This window comes from Bubalus bubalis, chromosome 4, assembly GCF_019923935.1.
Source record: "Bubalus bubalis isolate 160015118507 breed Murrah chromosome 4, NDDB_SH_1, whole genome shotgun sequence".
Lineage (NCBI taxonomy): Eukaryota > Metazoa > Chordata > Mammalia > Artiodactyla > Bovidae > Bubalus > Bubalus bubalis.
This window is the reverse complement of record NC_059160.1, coordinates 76586983-76607363: the sequence shown is the minus strand read 5'-3', so window position 1 is coordinate 76607363 and position 20381 is coordinate 76586983. Positions and strand designations below refer to the sequence as shown.

Below are 20381 nucleotides of genomic sequence, written 5' to 3'. Positions count from 1 at the left end.
AAAGGATAAAATTATTAGCAGATAAGTAATACATTTTCAAATTAATTTTCTTTGTAAAGTCTACCCTTTGATGGATATAAAACCCAAAGTGGGTAAGTAGTGTTCTGAGAAAAGATTCTAATTGAAAGGCAATAATTTAAACTACTTATTAAGAGCTGACTCTGTCAGGAACTATAGTAATAAGCACTTCACAAACATTTAATCCTCAAAGCTGGGCAAGATAGATATTATAACCTCCATTTATAGATAAGAAAACTAGAGTTGAGAGAGATAAAATAACTCGACCAAGGTTACCAAGCAAGAAGCCAGTAAAAGTTCACATTTGAGTGACTTGATCTCAAAGCCTCGCCTAACTGTGTGCATGCATGGCACGTGTTCTCAGTGATTTCAGAAGAGACACTGTACAGTCATGACTGAATGCCCCATCACATTTTCTATAGAAACATGGACATATTCCATTTTCTGTCCAACTGTTATATCTAAGATTTACACAGGTCAAACTTATGTGTTTCCTTTGATAAAACATTTTGACAAGTTTTACACAAAATAGTACAATACAAGATATAGCCAGAAAGCAAAATGTTATATGCCACCTATATGCATATTTTAAGGAATTTCATAAATACAAAACTTTATAACATTCCACGAGAAACATCTAAATTTTCTTAGTGTAAAAAAACAGGGAGAAAAGGGTACATAATTACACACACTGAGAAACCACAGCAAAAATACAAGTTATACCAAGCAATTAAAAATGCTATCAATACTGAAAGAAATCAGAATTAAAGTTATGACTAAAAATGTTTAAATATTTAACAGAAACCAATGTGAATTTTAATTTCATCACATTCAGATTTAACCAAGTATTGAACTTCTCTCCCACCAGCATCTTTTTTTCTTATGAATAACTAAACAATATACAATTCAATTAAAATGAGCAACAACCCTGGTTATTCAATTCAATAAACTCCTGGCTTCTATGTAAAAATCTAAACAAGCACAGCTTCTTCAAGATTAATGAGAGACTTGAATTCGACAATGTAAAATACAACTTTCAAGAAAAAAAATGGGAGAAGGCTGCTTGTTAATTAGTGATCAATCCCTTTGGACATGCTTTCTTATCACATGTAAGTAAAAACTATTTTACAATTACACAATTTTTACTCAAAACAGCTCAAAATATTAGCACATTATCCCAGCTATCCTCATAACATACCTTATAAAATTATAAGCTTACCATCAGTTCTATTTTTTGTTGCTTAATTATCTGAATTAACTCCAGGACTACCTTACTGATATAAAATTGTTTCTCCCAGAATTTAAGTAAAAACAACGCACTGTTCTTCAAGAAAATCACCTAATATTTTCATATATTTCTTATGTTCATATTTTGCTGGAGCATGCAAGCAATAAATCTTGACTAGCCAGATCATTAAAGTCACCCACTCTCCTTTATACAACACATGACAGTTTGCTCCCTAAATGAAATATCGAGATTAAGAAACTTACCAAGTTTCCAGCAGATACTCCAAGGTCAGCCAGGTAGAGAAGGGAACTGAAGAATCCCTGAAAGCAGCCAGCTCTAGACAAAGCCTCCCCCATCTTAATACTGAATATTTTGTATTAAAAGTTTTGCTGGCAAAAATCATAACCAACACCTCAGTGATGAGAATTACTAAGTATCAACAGAGTCAGAGGGGACAGTCCTGGACGAGTTACCTCTTTGCAGTCTTTTACAATTGGCTGTATCACACTGAGGTCCTGGTGACTGCCACTCATAGCACTGCTTGTACTTTTATTTCTTGTATGCCCCTTTTTAAAATGTGCCTTTCCACCTGGCAGAGACTCTTGTGTAGGTGATGTTGGAGAACTGGACAATACAAGTGTCTTCAATGCAGCTACTTCAGCTTGGAGTACATCAATCTTGAAAAGAAATCAACACAGTCACATATACTGAATATGTTTTATGACAGATGCAGCTAAATGTTAACAATTTGGTAACTTTCAGAGATGAAACATAAGTTTAATGTGTATTTCCTGTGGAGTAATAAAAGGAAAGTAAACTAAATGGGTTTTTTGGGAGGGCTTTTTATTTTTAATCAGTTTTTTGATATTCCCATACAGTCTGGATTCAGCTGCTATTCACAATGTCAGATGAAAATTTTAAAATTATCAAAATGTTTAACATTTCACTATGTGGATTTTCAGATGAGATCAGGTGCATTCAGGGTGGTACGGCTGTAGACATCACCAACTCAATGGACATGAGTTTGAGCACGCTCCAGGAGTTGGTGATAGACAGGGAAGCCTGGCGTGCTGCCGTCCATGGGGTCACAAAGAGTCGGACACGACTGAGCGACTGAATGGATGCAAATTTTCAGAATCTTCATATTTAAAAATAGCTTATGATTAGGTGCAGTTCATTTCTAAAATAGTCAAATCTAGTAACATTTCAGTGGATTTTTTAGTGAATTAAAAAATAATTGACTTTAAAATGTAATTATATAATCCTTTTGACAATGTGTGTGATTCACAAAGCTTTAAATCATTTGCTTCTAATATAAATGTACACTAAATGTTCACTATTAATTATATCTATGTAGTAGCTATTTTCTTCTTTATTTTTTTTTCTTTTTTTTTCTTTTCTATCATGTAGAATTTTTATTTAAACAGGGAATGTCACATTTACTTCTTTATAGTGTCTTATAGTTTTAAAAAAATCTTCTAAAGTAAGCAGTACTTTTATAATCAGAACAAATCCAATAAATGTCAAGGTATTTTTCAAACTGTAATTACTAGTTTCTTTATCCTATTAAAAGCAGCAAAAACTTACTTTTCCTTGTGCTTCTTTTAGCTGTTTTTCTGCTGTTGCCTGCTTGACATTTGCTTCTCTCACCATCTTATGAGCTTCCTGAAAAAGTTAACATCTCATATTTTGGAAATAAAGTATTTAGCATTTGTTTTCAAAAATCCTTCAACAGGTGTCTATGATTGAAACAAAGATACACTAACAAAATTTTGCCTAAAATTAAGTATTCAATGTCAACAGCTGAAGCAGCGACTGTCATCAGGCAAATCAATTATTAGGAATAAAGAATAGGTACCTTCTTTTATTACCACAGAGGCAGGCAAGGTTAGTTTGATCATTTTAATTAATACTTGTGTAAAGACTGCAAATGTTAAAGAAGGAAAAGTCATGATCCATATGTCAAACCCAACTTCTTTGCAGTTAGGTTTTTATAATTTGTATTCATATTACTATGCACAGCAAAGACATACAGGAGAAACAAGCAAAAATATTAACACATCAGTAATGCTGTAGTTTATAGGAGTAACAGCTGAGAAGCCTTAGAGCTTCCAATAAAAATACTCACACATCGATATTAAATCTTGATTTTGTGCAGAGCAATCGAAAAAGATTGCGTTTATCCTTTCGTAAGATCTTAATTTTTTAGTACCAAATATATGAAACTCTCGGAGAAGGCAATGGCACCCGACTCCAGTACTCTTGCCTGGAAAATTCCATGGATGGAGGAGCCTGGTAGGCTGCAGTCCATGGGGTTGAGAAGAGTCGGACACGACTGAGCGACTTCACTTTCACTTTTCACTTTCATGCTTTGGAGGAGATGGCAACCCACTCCAGTGTTCTTGCCTGGAGAATCCCAGGGACGGGGGAACCTGGTGGGCTGCCATCCATGGGGTCGCACAGAGTCGGACACGACTAAAGCGATTTAGCAGCAGCAGCAGCATATGAAACTCTAGATATTTAATTCCCCTTTATTCATACAACATTTATTCATCAAACACTTATTCATAACATCTCTTCCTCAGCTACCGTTCCAGGTGCTGATAACTCTTAAGGAGCTTACACTCTGAAGACATTCTAATAATCAAATAAAATATGAGGACAAATTCTGGATTTTATTCTAAATCCATTATGAAGCCTTGTGGCCTTTTAAGAAAGAGAATGACATTATGTTATTTGTATTTTAAAAAGCTTACTCTGCTGTATGGAATAATCCCTATAAAATATAAGGGTGGACTGGGTGCTTGCAATACACCCAGGGTATTTGCAATACACAGGGTGCTTGCAATAATCGCCCAGGATGTAAGAGCATAGATCTTAGAACTTCAATTTACTGTTCACGAGGAAGAGAGCGATGGAAGGCAGAAGGAAAGAAATCAGCTTCAAAGCTGTTTAACAGTTTGACAAAAGAACCCTCACTAGGACTGCTCAGGGGAGAGTGGAAGTTCTCTACACCAGAGTTCCATGGTGGCACTCCCATTTGTTCACTTGCTTTTAGAGTATGTAATGACACTGCACCTTGTATGTGCCCTTGTATTATAATAAATGTACAGATATTGTTTTAAATAAGAAAAGCTTAACTATCAATGCTTATAATAAGATTAACTGTGAGAATATCCCATGCACCATTATGCTGGCTATCTTGCGTCCAAGCCTGTAGGAGCTATCAAATTTAATAATGAGACAAGCATTTTTCTTTTATTTTTATTTTTTATTTTATTTTATTTTTTTAATTTTATTTTTAAACTTTACATAATTGTATTAGTTTTGCCAAATAAAAAGAATACATTTGATTCAGTTCTAATGAGGTGGATGAAACTGGAGACTATTATACAGAGTGAAGTAAGCCAGAAAGAAAAACACCAATACAGTATACTAACGCATATATATGGAATTTAGAAAGATGGTAACAATAACCCTGTGTACGAGACAGCAAAAGAGACACTGATGTATAGAACAGTCTTATGGACTCTGTGGGAGAGGGAGAGGGTGGGAAGATTTGGGAGAATGGCATTGAAACATGTAAAATATCATGTATGAAACGAGATGCCAGTCCAGGTCGATGCACGATACTGGATGCTTGGGGCTGGTGCACTGGGATGACCCAGAGGGATGGAATGGGGAGGGAGGAGGGAGGAGGGTTCAGGATGGGGAACACGTGTATACCTGTGGCATTTTTCTTTTAAAAATAATATCTGAAGTATTTCAGATGTGCTGAATAAGTGTTGAATTTTAACAAGTGATTGTCATTAAAATACTACTTGACAGGTAGTTCTCAAATAATAAGTATATCTAATCTGATCCTTCAAGATAAGTGACATTTTAACTATGAATCCAGAAGTAACATGTGCTATGGAGAGAATATTTGTTTAATGTTTAGAATTGGATTCTGCTTTCATTAATGGCGGACCATGCAACTTCTTAGAACAAACTTCCTACAGAGAACAGTTTTTAAAAGCTGGACAAATTTTTTAAAAATGTTCTTGAAGGCATTAGAGTGCAACAAAATAGTGAAGAACCAGAGGACCAAGATCCAGAAGTAAACTGAGGAAAGTGAGCTGAAACTTGGGGTGATTTGTTCCCTTAGAGATATAAGGGATATACTGGAAAGGTATAAAATAAATGTTAACTGGAGTCTAAAAAGGAAAGAGAAAAGAGCTAGAATGAGGCAAGAGGAGTATCTAAAATGATAATTCATAGGATTTTAAAAATTGACAAAAGACATAAAAAGATATATGAGCTTGAAAACTTTTCTATCACTGTCATTCTGAAACTGAAAAATTATTTAAGTATCATCTACACAGGAAAGTCCGTAAACTTTCTAGAAAGGCCAGATAGTAAGTAGTTCAGGCTTCTAAGTCATATGGTCTGTGTTGTAACTACTCAACTCTGCTGCTATAGTGTGAAGGCAGCCACAGACAATAAAACAATCAATGAATATAGCCATTCCAATAAAAATTCATGGGCACTTAAATATGAGTTTCATAGAGTTTTCATATGTCACAATCTCTTTCGATTCTTTTTCCTCCTCTTACCATTTGAAAATGTAAAAACAACCTTGGCTCGTTAGGTTGCACAAAAGTAGATATAGGCCAGTTTTGGCCTGCAGGCTATAGTTTGCACACCTGTGATCTATACAAACATCATGTCCATATATTTACAAACACGGAAGACAGAATTTTTTTCCTCTCTGGTTAGCAGTGATTCAAATTAAGTTGATCTTTTTTTTTTTTTCTTTTTTAAAAATAATGTTTATTCACCATCTTCTGATTAGTTTTCAAAAACAATTTGTTGGCATTAAAGACAAAAACTCACTAGAGAATGTTACGGAAAAACTTTCACATAACTAGCAATGGGATTGAAAATTCATTATCATGACTTATTACAGGAAAAGATGTACTTGTTCCTTTCAGATGAGTATTATCTGTGAGTTATCAGTAACATTAAATCTAAATTTTAAAAATGGAATTTAGACCATATCATCATTGGAGAAGAAAATGGCAACCCACTCCAATACTCTTGCCTGGAAAATCCCATGGACAGAGGAGCCTGGCAGGCTACAGTCCAAAGGGTTGCAGAGAGTCAGACACGACTGAGCGACTTCACTATCACTATCATCTGGATCATAAATTTAAAACAGGTTTTCAAAAACAAGATAACAGAGTCAATCACAACGCTCTCACGAAATAAATATACACATATACAATGTGTTTTAATGAGAATACTTCTGTATTATAAAAAATTTAAGTATTTTTATTATTTCACTTTTTATAAACACTTTTGTGTTTTATATGTATGTAACATTATGATGTGTGTTAGTATATGTGCATAATTTAAGTACATATGTCTTAGAACAGTGCCTAGTGCATAGAGAATTCTTAATATCTTCATCGTAACAAAGGTTCATGCTCAAATTTGTCTTTGTGGCTTGAAAGAAAAGGAAGTGCCATTTATGACTTTCACCATACTTAAAAGCAAGATCAAGGTCATGAATTTGAGTCCCAGCATTCTTCTTAACTCTACTTATGATTTTCTTCACAGACAAAATAATTTGTACTATATGTGCTTACAGCATTGTTGAGAGAAACTAAGCATATCATAGACATTTACTAAAATTGGCTGAAAAAACATAAAACCACCTTAAGACTACATATCTTTTTTTTCCATGTTAAATGTAGACTACTTTGTAAAGCATTCTTTCAACTGATTTCACTTTATATTTTGCATTACCTGAAAATCCATAATACTATAAGAAAAAATATATTCACACATATATATACAACTTTATAATCTTGTATTTTTTGCTAAATACAAAAGTATAATTATATTCAAGATCATTCATCATATATAAATTCCTAATCTGAGTTTACAAGCTTACCAAAATTATATAAATTGAGTTTATTCAGAATAATCTTCAATTCTTAAAAAAAGAAAAAACTATTTACACATATACATAAAATGTAAGCAAAAACATTTTTTCATAAAACAATGGTAAACTGAGATCATGAAGGCAAAACTGAGACCACAGAAAAACTTACTCTACTTTTTTTCTAAACTCAGTAAGCAGTTGGTTTGAATACAATTTTCTTCATTACTGAAATCATCTTTAATCAGCGTAGTTTCTTTCCCAGAAAGTACACACAGTTAAGGTTATTAGTCACTGTTAGGTCAGAGATAAATTAGGGACCCCAAAATTATGCTTTTTAGATAACTTTTTCATTCATTGCACAAACTGCACTTCTGGTACTTCACATCCTGCTGGAGACAGGGAAAAGTTTCTGTTTGTTCTCCTACTTCATCTAACAAAATGACACGTACATGCAGCTGGGGGGAACTAAGTGGGGGCTAAAATTAAGGGCAAGCTGGTAGGAAACCAACATTAACATAAGCAGCATAATGTATTTGCTTTCTTATCTACTAACACTATACTATAAAATTTTCTTCTAACCGGACAGTACTGAAAGAAATGCCTTATGTTTCTGTACACTCCTTCTACATATAAAAATGTAACATTACATAACTCCTGTTCCAGATCTTTGTATGTTAGTAGCTCAGTCATGTCCGACTGAGACCCCATGGACTGTAGCCCACTAGGCTTCTCTGTCCACGGGATTTCCCAGGCAAGAATACTGGAGTGGGTTGCCATTCCCTTCTCCAGAGAATCTTTCTGACCAAGGGATCAAAGTCGGGTCTCTGAAAATGCAGGCGGATTCCTTGCCATCTAAGTCACCAAGGAAGCTCTCCAGATCTTTAATTTCCCACTATTTCTAAGCTTAAATTTATCTTCCTATTATCTCTGATAACTAGCTAACTAAACAAAAAAGTTTTTAAACATTCATCAAAGAAAGACAGGTGAGAGAGCAAAGGGGTGTGAGCAGAGGAGGACATGGAAAGCCCACACTTCTGAAAATATCCTCTGCAATATTACTTGTAACAATAAAAACTGTGGAATATACACTGGATAGATTATGATTTTCATTACACTGACTATGCAGTAACATGAAAAGATGTTATTTAAAGTACAAAATATATTAGGATTACAACTATGCAAGCAAATATGCATACCTAAAACTAAAGAAGATTCTGCATATACAAAAATAACAAGGGTGAAGAAACGTTTCCCCTAAAATCCATTTTTACACTAAAAATTTTAAGAACAAATTTTCAGGGAAAAAAGAAAATATTGGTAAAGTGATAATGACACTAGCCATTCTAGTAACACATCAATGTTTTTGATAAGGAGCCTCTGAAGGCTAAAGATCTTATAACCTAAAGGAAGTGCGCTAGGTAGTGGTTCTTAACCTAGAAAATAATATCCTCTCCCCACCCTCCACAAGGATACTTAAAAATTGTCAAAATGATGAGGGAGTATTACTAGAATACTGGGAACAACGTCAAGTGTTATAGTTAATTCTATGTGTCAATCTGACTGGGCCCCAGGTGCCAGGCATTTAAGGTAGATGTTCTGGATGTTTCTGTGAAGATGCTTCTGGATGAGCTAATATGTGAATTGGTAAAGTGAGTAAAGCAGATTGCCCTCCACAATGTGGGTGCTGCTCATCCAATCAGCTGAAGGCCTGTTAGAACAAAAAGGCTCATCCCCCAAAAGTAAGAGAGAATTCTTTCTGCTTTCAGACTCAAGTTGAAACACCAGCTCTTCCTGGGCCTCAAGCCTAACAGCCTTTGAACTAGAAACTAGAACTACATGATCAGCTCTCCTGGTTCTCTGGCCTCTGGACTGAGACTGGAACTACACCAGGGTCTCTAGTCTACCAACTCATCCTACAGGTTCTGGACTTGCCAACCTCCTTACATAAGCCTCTTTCTACACATATATAGACATATGTATGTATAGACATGCATCCTATTGGTTCTGTTTCCTGGAAAACCCTGATTAATACAGCAAGGATGCTAATGTCCTACAGTGTCAATGGCACCCCTACTGAGAAACACTGCTTGAATCAGGTAGACATTCTGATCCTGTGGCAGGCTGGAGATAATGTTCCTCAAATCATCCCCTTTCAGAAAACTACCTCAAAGGTTTTCCACCTGTGTTATGCAATCATATAAAGTTACTTGAAAGCAGCCCCTAAATAGTTGGTAAAATTAAAATTAAAATTTACCTCCTCTCTTTTCATTCACATTTTTAAACCACGCAATTCTAGTAGCCCATAGTTTTTTACATCATTTTAAGTTGTAGCCTCTACATTTCTTAAATATTTTTTAGAGGACTTACAAATATGCATGAAGCTAAGCATATCTTTTTCAAGATTCCCTCAAATAATAATTCTATCAATATATAAAAATTAAGACATTGCTCTTGACCAAGACATAAATAGACCAACCTCAAACAGACTAGCTGTGAGTTCCTCCAACTCCTGTCCAAGTTGATCTCGTACTTTAGAAAGCCTCTCACACTCTTCATCTTTTAACTTCAGTTCCTATGAGAAATTGATCATTTTATTTTTTTTTATTTCCAAAGTTTGATGTTAGACTCAGAAGACTATATAATCTTTACTAATAAAATTATAAAATATTAATACTGCCCCCTTCTACAACATTCACACTGGAAGTTTTTATTTAGCACTTGCTATGTGGAAACAACCAGGCAAATCTAAAATTACAAATAATTCTAACTCACATATTAAATTTTCATAAAATATCCAAAGATTAAGTATAATTATTCATTACCTGTGAAAATAAACAATTAAAGAACTTCATTTTTTTCCCTTAACTTTGTTCTGAACATACTTGTTTCCATCAAGCAAGGAATTTCTTCAATTAACTCAGGTTCATTTCAATTAATGTTTAGTGAAGTTGTTTCATGTTCACCTTAACAATTGTTTACCTATAGATAATTTCATGTACCATACTGCAATTAGTCTAAAATGTCCATTAGGAGACTATACCCATTTAACACTGCAACCAGAGGCAAGCAATATATATTACATTTAAAATCAAGAAGAATATTAATGACAAAAATCCTGTATTTATACATAACTCCTCAACAGGTAATAAATAGATGCTAAAAAATTCCTTTATTAAGATGTTAAAATATGCCATTTAAAAAAAATTTTACATGTAAATTTATCTTTCAAACTTAGAGATTAAAAAAAAATCCAAGCTCCCTATCTATTGGCTACAGATACACTAATAAAATAATGAGTTAGTTGTGCTGTAATTCTGGTGGCAGCATAGTTCCTAAATTCTCCAACAACTTCTAAAATCACTGCAGATGGTGACTGCAGTCATGAAATTAGAAGATGATTGCTTCTTGGCATGACAGCTATAACAAACCTACACAGTGTGTTAAAAAGCAAAGACATCACGTTGCCAACAAAGGTTCATAGAGTCAAGGCTATGGTCTTTCCAGTAGTCATGTACAGATGTGAGAGCTGGACCATAAAGAAGGCAGAGCACCAAAGAATGGATGCTTTCAAACTGTGGTGCTGGAGAAGACTCCTGAAAGTCCCTTGCACAACAAGGAGATCAAATCAGTTAATCTTAAGGGAAATAAACCCTGAATACTCTTTGGAAGGACTGGTGCTGAAGCTGGAATTCCAATACTTTGGCCACCTGATGCGAACAGCTGACTCACTGGCAAAGACCCTGATGCTGGGGAAGACTGAAGGCAGAAGAAGAGGGCAAGAGAGGATGAGATGGTGGGATGGCATCACCGATTCAATACACATGAACTTGGGCAAACTCCAAGAGATGGTGAGGGACAGGGAAGCCTGGTGTGCTGCAGTCCATGGGGTCACGAAGAGTTGGACATGACTTGGTAACTGAACAACAACTCCTAAAAACCAAATATACCAACTGGGATATCAGAAGAAACCAATGACTACGTCTTCAACAAAACTAAGTAAAAGTGAATCCTCACAAATCTTAGACCCTGAGAAAATGTGGTTACACTGCCCAGACCACAGAATCAGCAGTTATGTGGAAGGGAGCACCAGAAGTGCTTCCATTCCCACAGAGTCCCAATATCCCTCCACCCTTCTGGTGGAGGTTTTAAGATTACAAGTGAATCTCCCTCACTTATGCTCTAAGTAATTTTCAAACTGCTGCTTTTGTGCTGGGTCTTAGGGTGAGTCTGCATGTGAGTCTTTCAGATTGGAATCTCAGTTCCCTAGAGCTTTTGGGTCTCTTGGACATAAGCCTCATTAATTTTCAAAGCCAAATGTTTTGGGGCTTATCTGTCCACTGCAGATACCAGGGATTGAAGTACCTAATGTGGGGGCACAAACCCCTTGGGAAATCCAATTCATTTAAACATGAAAGACAAAAAAAAAAGATATGCGAAGTTACCATTATAAAAAAGTTAAACATAAAGCCAAGTCAGCTACAGGTAAAGAAAATCAGATAGGTATCACATTTCAACAGCATTTTATGCTAAAAACAATGGAATCAAATTTTTAAGATTCTCAAGGGAAAAAAAATGTGAGTTGAGAATTTTATATCCAGTCAAAGTATCCTTCAAATGTAAGACCAGAGACTAAAAGTTATAAACCTGTCACACTTTAGAAACTATATCTCCCATGAGCTTTCCAGAGTAATCAAGCAGTGAATGAGTTTCATATAATCAAGAAAAAAAAGGAGAAGCTTTAACATTAAGGACAGGGGATGAGAAACAAATGTATTTAACTGTAGAACTACAAATAAAAGATGAGGATACACAAAAATGAAAAGACAAGCCACAGACTGGGAGAAAATATTTGCAGAAGACATCTGATAAAGGACTGTTAACCAAAATATACAAAGAATTCTTAAAACTCAACAGTAAGAAAACAATTTGATTGAAAAGTGTGCAAAAGATCTGCAAAGACACCTTGCCAAAGTTATAGAGATGTCAAATGAACACAGGAAAAGATGTTCCATATTGTATGTCATCAGGGAAATGCAAACTACAGCAACAACATGATTCCACCATACACCTAGTAGAAGGACCAAAAAGCAGAACTACAACAATATATACTGACAAGGATGGGAGACAACAGGAATTCTCAGGCATTGCTTGTGGGAATACAAAATGGTACAGCCACTTTGGAACTTTCAGCAATTTTTTTGCAAAACCAAACATATTCTTACCACATGATCCAGTAATCACATTCCTTGGTATTTACCCAAAGGAACTGAAAACATAGCCACACAAAAGCCTGCACACAGATGTTTATACATTCATAACTGCCAAACTTGGAAGCAACCAAATATGCTTCAGTTAAGTGGATGAATAATTAAACTGTGGTATATCAATAACTTCAGATATGCAGATGACACCACCCTTATGGCAGAAAGTGAAGAGGAACTAAAGAGCCTCTTGATGAAAGTGAAAGTGGAGAGTGAAAAAGTTGACTTAAAGTTCAACATTCAGAAAACTAAGATCATGGCATCCAGTCCCATCACTTCATGGCAAATAGATGGGGAAACAGTGGCAGACTTTATTTTTTTGGGCTCCAAAATCATTGCAGATGGTGACAGCAGCCATGAAATTAAAGACGCTTACTCCTTGGAAAGAAAGTTATGACCAACCTAGATAGCATATTCAAAAGCAGAGACATTTCTTTGCCAACAAAGGTCCGTCTAGTCAAGGCTATGGTGTTTCCTGTGGTCATGTATGGATGTGAGAGTTGGACTGTGAAGAAGGCTGAGCGCCGAAGAATCGATGCTTTTGAACTGTGGTGTTGGAGAAGACTTTTGAGAGTCCCTTGCACTGCAAGGAGATCCAACCAGTCCATTCTGAAGGAGATCAGCCCTGAGATTTCTTGGGAAGGAATGATGCTAAAGCTGAAACTCCAGTACTTTGGCCACCTCATGTGAAGAGTTGACTCATTGGAAAAGACTCTGATGCTGGGAGGGATTGGGGGCAGGAGGAGAAGGGGACGACAGAGGATGAGATGGCTGGATGGCATCACTGACTCAATGGACGTGAGTCTGAGTGAACTCCGGGAGTTGGTGATGGACAGGGAGGCCTGGCGTGCTGCAATTCATGGGGTTGCAAAGAGTCGGACACGACTGAGTTACTGAACTGAACTGTACTGAACCGATATCTAAATAACAAACCATTACTCAGCATTAAATGGAAATGAGCTATCAAGCCATGAAAAGATATGGAGGAAAAGAAGTACATGACTAAATAAAATAATCTAATCTTAAAAGGCTGCATGCTGTATGATTCCAACTATATGACATTCTGAAAAGGGAAAACTGTGGAGACAGTAAAAAGATCAGTGGGCTGCCAAGGACTAAGAAGTAGGGAGGGATGAATAGGTAGAACCTAGAGGATTTTCAGAGAAGGCAAAGGCACCCCACTCCAGTACTCTTGCCTGGAAAATCCCATGGACGGAGGAGCCTGATGGGCTGCAGTCCATGGGGTGGCTACGAGTTGGACGCGACTGAACGGCTTCACTTTCACTTTTCACTTTACTGCATTGGAGAAGGAAATAGCAACCCACTCCAGTGTTCTTGCCTGGAAAATCCCAGGAATGGGGGAGCCTCGTGGGCTGCCGTCTATGGGGTCGCACAGAGTTGGACACGACTGAAGCAACTTAGCAGCAGCAGAGGATTTTTGCAATGCAGGAGACCCGGGTTTGATTCCTGCATTGGGAAGATTCCCTGGAGAAGGAAATGTCAACCCACTCCAGTATTCTACCCTGGAGAATCCCATAGACAGAGTAACCTGACAGGCTATAGTCCATGGGGTTGCAAGAGTCAGACATGACTTAGTGAATTTGATTTTTAGGACAGTGAAACTATTCATATACTATAATGACAGATATACATCATTATATTTTAGTCAAAACCTACAGAAAGTACACCAAAAGTGAATCCTAATGTAAACACTAATGTACATGGGGGATAATCACATGTCAATTTAGGTTCACCAATTTTAACGAATGTACCATTCTGGGGCAAGATGTTCATAATGGGAATGGCTATGCATATGTGAGGAAAGGGAACTTTCAGCAGCTCTGTACTTTCCTCTCAATTCTCCTATGAACCTAAAATTGATCTTTAAAAAGTCTGTTTTTTTTTAATGGGGATAAAGTTGAGAAAAGTTACATAAATGTTATAAGCCTTAGAAATGTAAAAAAACACACACCAAAAAACCCAGCAAAATAGGAGAAAGAAGAAATCAAATTCACTAACTTCTTAAATATTAACTGGGAATAAAGGGATACAACTTGAAGCTCATAAATCAATTAGTATAAAGCTGAACATATTTAACCCCATAGAAATTAAACTAGAATTAAATGATAGAGGCAAAGGAAAGAAACAGTTACTAGATAATTTTAGTGTTGCTTATAGTAGGGAATAAAGTCAGTATCTAAAGAAAGGCTAAGAGAAATTCTTTGATTAAAGATAACAACTAGAACAGAAATCAAACCTTCCAAAATACAAAAAAGGAAAAAATAAAAAAAGGAACAGAACACAAAGAAAACAGTACACATAGTGGAAAGATTTGTATACACACACAGTAGATGTTTGAAAGCTATGTGACAGAAACAAGCCTAAATACAGCATTCTTTTTCAATAAACATATATGTGTATAACTCACTTATTTAAAAAAAATGATTTTCAGACTGGCTACAAGAGAAAAATCCATCTCTAGTCTCTATACAAGAGATACACCTAAAATAAGTAATTCAGATTAAAAATAAAAGGCTGAGTAGAAGTGTACTAAAAAATATAATACAAATAAAAACAAAATAGAGACCTCAATACCGATATCAGACACAGGGCAGAAGTCATTAAAGAAGATAAAAGAAACTTCATAATGCTAAAGACTACAACACAAAATGAAAACTTTACAATACTCTCAAATACAAAATATAAAAGTAGATCTAAATAAATAGGAAGAAAGACATATTATGTTATTGAATAGAAAGCAGGAAGTCATCATAAAGATGCCAATTCTCCCTGAGTTTATAAATCTGTAAATGCATAAATTTAATACCAGGTCCTTCTGAACTCTAAAATTTCACAATTTTATAACTAAATGTGAAACTGAGTCAATCCATTCAACATTTCCTACTATATAGGTATTATGGTAACTCTTCAGGATACCAACACCAAGACAGACACTGTTCTTTGAGAAGTTTCCAATCCTTAGAGCAATACATATATCATTCACAAAGGCAAATTCTTGAATCGTTCCCTACCATCTACCACAGTAAACCTCGCCCTGATACTAAAGACTCTCTACAACATGTGCTCACTGTCCCTTCTCAGAGTTATTACCCTTGATCCACACTCTAAAACTAGAGTTAAACTGTTCTGATTTGTTCCTGTTTCATTTCCCTATTTGATCTCATCCACCTGGACTGCCATAAATGTTTGACTCTTTACGCTTCTAGATCCAACTCAATCTACCTGTATGAACTCGTTTGTATTTCATGTGAATACTTTTTAAAATGTCACTTGTACTTTTCATTATCAGTACCTTATACTGTAATACAGCTATATGAAATTAACTCCTTCAACAAACACTAATTTTGTGTTAACAATTCATTACGTATTCATCAAGGATCTGGAAAGAGAAAAGGAAGGAGGCCTGCTTCATGCTTTTCACAAAGCCATAGCCTACTAACAGTGGCAAATATTTAAATAGATTCACAAGGAAAAGGAAACAGGAAACAAATATTTAAACGGATTCACAAGGAACAGATTCACAAGGAAAAGTCCTGATAAGGACTATCATAGTGATATGCACATACTAGAAAAAGTAGGAGCTTGCCAAATGTAAAGACTAAAACAGCGTAAGCTATAGTAGCTAAAGACAGGGAAAGGTGGATGCCATAGTTAGATAATGTCAGAAAATTAGGTTTATGGTGAGTCCTGAAAAACCTTGGCTAAGAAAGTGGAACTTTAAAGAAAAGAGAATATCATCTCAAGGGCGATGGGAAGTCATTGAAGGATTTTAAACAGGAGAGTGACAGATTGCAATTCCAAACAGTAACTTGAACAGTGTGCTAGATTAAAAAAAAAAAAATTAAAACAGGGAAAACAGTTAATTACTGCAATATTTTAGGCAACAGACACAAACTTAGAGTAGCAGTATTAGAGAAAATAAACTTAAGAGACATTTAAAACAGAAAATCAGGACTCTGTAAGTATACGCCATCAAATTTAATGCTGTTCTTAAGATAAACATTTTATACATAGAGAGAGAAAAAATGCTGGCAATGAAACTATAATCTGATGAGGTTTTTTTTTTTTTTCATTTAGAATTTTCATTTTGTACTTTACAGGAAGAAGTCTTTTAAACTGATGGAGACACAAATTTTTATCATATGTCATTCTCTTTTGTACCTTTCTCTTTGTTTTGATGTCATATCATAGTGAGATCCTTTTAAGATTTTTAACCCAGTAATTCACAGTAACAAATACAGCCCTCAACTCGCATAAACTCCACTGATTTAATAACAACATGAACAGCTATAAGCAAGTTCACGCACAAGCAGACAATGACCATTGTCATGACTGTTGCCTAGCTGGGAGCAATTATAAAACTATATTGATTTCACAGATGTTAAAATGAAGGAAAACATACAATTCAGAATCAATGAAACATTACCACATATACATGTCTTTTTCCCCCAACTAGTAAACATCTTTACTAGTAAAGTCTAATTTATTTTTCCCTCTACAGGGCCTAATAAACTTTTAAGTACACTGGTTACTCAAGAAATGTTTGTTCATTAAAGAACACAGCAAATGCTTATAAACAACCCTGGTCACAGTTAGTAGGGCCGTGCCAAACATGGATTTGTAGAAGTATGTGTTTCGAATGACTTTCTCTGACTGCAAGCTATAATATTCCACTGGATTTTATTTTCTAAGTCATTTTCATTTTCTTTTAAGGAAGAATAATTAAAAGTTGAAAGTAACACCTTATACCAGTAGGCCTCACACCTTAGTGAATATAAGAATCAAAGAAAGACTATGTATACCAGAAACTAATACAACACTGTGAATCAACTATACTTCAACTGAAAAAGGAAAAAAAAAAAAAGAATCAATAGGATAGTTTATTGAACACGCATATCCTCCAGCCTCAATACAATAATTCTTTTTCAACAGAATCTGGGGTCCACTCCAGGAATCTAAGTTTTAAAAAACATGTACTAAAACCCAACTTCTGCCTCAGGATTCCACCAAGAGCTGTTCTTCAGCAATGATCTGTAGAAGGCCAGAAGACAAGACCGGCCTACATCACAAGAAGTGAAGGACTACATCACTATCTCAAGCGCATCTCTGCACTTGAAACTCAACCACCACACCTTTGGCCTCCCTGTGTACAGTACGGGTTTGTGCTGGTAAGCTGTTGCCCCACCAATGACTACATTTGCCAGTCCATCACACATTTAAGTGTCAGCATGAAACTGGCTCACACCAAAGAAATAAGAGTAAAAGTTACGCGTATCAATTCTAAGTTGAAGTTTTTTAGAAGCAGGTGTGCAACTTTTTTTTACCCTTCATCTCACTGGTTAGATACAGATAATAAAACCCTAAAAGATCACAAAGATCCAAGATAGAAGAAACACAGATTCCTGAATTATTTCACAAAGAACTGCCTATGAACTATGAACATCTGCTTAAAAGTGTTAAGTGAATAAAAATGAACTTCTACCATGTTAAGTCACTAAAATTTAGAGGTACCTCACAAGGAGCTGCTGCTGCTACTGCTAAGTCACTTTAGTTGTGTCCAACTCTGTGCAACCCCATAGACAGGAGCCCACCAGGCTCCCCCATCCCTGGGATTCTCCAGGCAAGAACACTGGAGTGGGTTGCCATTTCCTTCTGCATCCCTAACTAATATATTCTGTATGTGTCCACTTACACAACAGCGTAATGCATGCATATATTCATTTAATCAACAGAATGTGTTGAGAACCTTTTATGTGCTCAAGATATAAGCAAAAACACATGTAATTCCAATCCTTGTGAAGCTCAAAATTACTGAAGTGTAAGTGTAGACATCCACGTTGGGGTTAACTGGGATGGGGCAGAGCAATCAAGACAAACAAACAAACAAAACTTTCACTCTCAATCAAGATAGAATAACTGGGATCATATGAACCACCCTGAATGACACAACTAAAAAACTGGAAAAAACATATGAAATGATATTTAAGACACTGGATGCAGGCAAAAAAAAAGTGATCCTCCAGAAATGGGAAATAATAAAGCGAAGCCTATCAGTTGTTCCAGCTTATCACCTGAAGAGATAAAAGCATTAGTAGATATGGATTACATGTTATTAAACTATTTCATATGTTTAAGAAGCTAAGACAAAGCACATTAAGTAAAATACTTAAAAGACCCAATCAAACTTTCAGTGATGAAGACTATCACGTCTGTGATAAAAATAATAATAATAATAATATACTGTATAGAATTAACATATTAGATACTACAGGTGAGAAAAAAAATAGTGATACTGAAGACACAGCAATAGAAATCATCCACAATTATACAGAGAGAAAAAAAAAAAGATTAAAAAAATGAATGAATACAGCACCAGTGAGTTATGGGACAACTTTAAGCAGTCTAATGTGCATGTATGAAAGGCAAACTGATAGGATACTGAAAGAGGAACTCCCCAGGTCGGTAGCTGCCCAATATGCTACTGGAGATCAGTGGAGAAATAACTCCCAGAAAGAATGAAGGGATGGAGCCAAAGCAAAAACAATACCCAGCTGTGGATGTGACTGGTGATAGAAGCAAGATCCGATGCTATAAAGAGCAATATAGCATAGGAACCTGGAATGTTAGGTGCATAAATTAAGGCAAATTGGAAGTGGTCAAACAGGAGATGGCAAGAGTGAACGTCAACATTTTAGCAATCAGCGAACTAAAATGGACTGGATGGGTGAATTTAACTCAGATGACCATTATATCTACTACTGCGGGCAGGAATCCCTCAGAAGAAATGGAGGAGCCATCATGGTCAACAAAACAGTCCAAAATGCAGTACTTGGATGCAATCTCAAAAAAGGACAGAACGATTTCTGTTTGTTTCCAAGGCAAACTGTTCAATATCACAGAAATCCAAGTCTATGCCCCAACCAGTAACGCTGAAGAAGCTGAAGCTGAACGGTTCTATGAAGACCTACAAGACCTTTTAGAACTAACACCCCAAAAAGATGTCCTTTTCATCATAGGACACTGGAATGCAAAAGTAGGAAGTCAAGAAACACCTGGAGTAACAGGCAAATTTGGCCTCGGAATACGGAATGAAGCAGGGCAAAGGCTAATAGAGTTTTGCCAAGAGAACACACTGGTCATAGCAAACACCCTCTTCCAACAACACAAGAGAAGACTCTACACATGGACATCACCAGATGGTCAACACCAAAATCAGATTGATTATATTCTTTGCAGCCAAAGATGGAGAAGCTCTATACAGTCAGCAAAAACAAGAGCAGGAGCTGACTGTGGCTCAGATCATGAACTCATTATTGACAAATTCAGACTTAAATTGAAGAAAGTGGGGAAAACCACTAGACCATTCAGATATGACCTAAATCAAATCCCTTATGATTATACAGTGGAAGTGAGAAATAGATTTAAGGGCCTAGATCTGATAGACAGAGTGCCTGATGAACTATCGATGGAGATTCATGACATTGTACAGGAGACAGGGATCAAGACCATCCCCATGGAAAAGAAATGCAAAAAAGCAAAATGGCTGTCTGGGGAGGCCTTACAGATAGCTGTGAAAAGAAGAAAAATGAAAAGCAAAGGAGAAAAGGAAAAAATCTGAATGCAGAGTTCCAAAGAATAGCAAGAAGAGATAAGAAAGCCTTCTTCAGCGATCAATGCAAAGAAATAGAGGAAAACAACAGAATGGCAAAGACCAGAGATCTCTTCAAGAAAATGAGAGACACTGATGTATAGAACAGTCTTATGGACTCTGTTGGAGAGGGAGAGGGTGGGAAGATTTGGGAGAATGGCATTGAAACATGTGTAATATCATGTATGAAACGAGTTGCCAGTCCAGGTTCGATGCACGATACTGGATGCTTGGGGCTGGTGCACTGGGACGACCCAGAGGGATGGTGTGGGGAGG

At 36.0% G+C, this 20381-nt stretch overlaps 1 protein-coding gene across 3 annotated transcripts in view; it reads right to left on the bottom strand.

Annotated features, from left to right (window-relative positions):
* The window catches only part of LOC102410495 (RAB3A interacting protein), a 55987-nt gene that overhangs the window by 12433 nt on the left and 23173 nt on the right, over positions 1–20381 (bottom strand). For all 3 annotated transcript variants that reach the window (XM_025283958.2, XM_006058397.3, XM_006058398.3), the window contains exons 4-6: positions 9652–9747; positions 2834–2911; positions 1720–1923 (exon numbers count right to left, since the gene is read on the bottom strand). In XM_025283958.2, coding sequence (XP_025139743.1) covers positions 1720–1923; positions 2834–2911; positions 9652–9747 — 378 coding nt within the window. The remainder of the gene's footprint in view (positions 1–1719; positions 1924–2833; positions 2912–9651; positions 9748–20381) is intronic.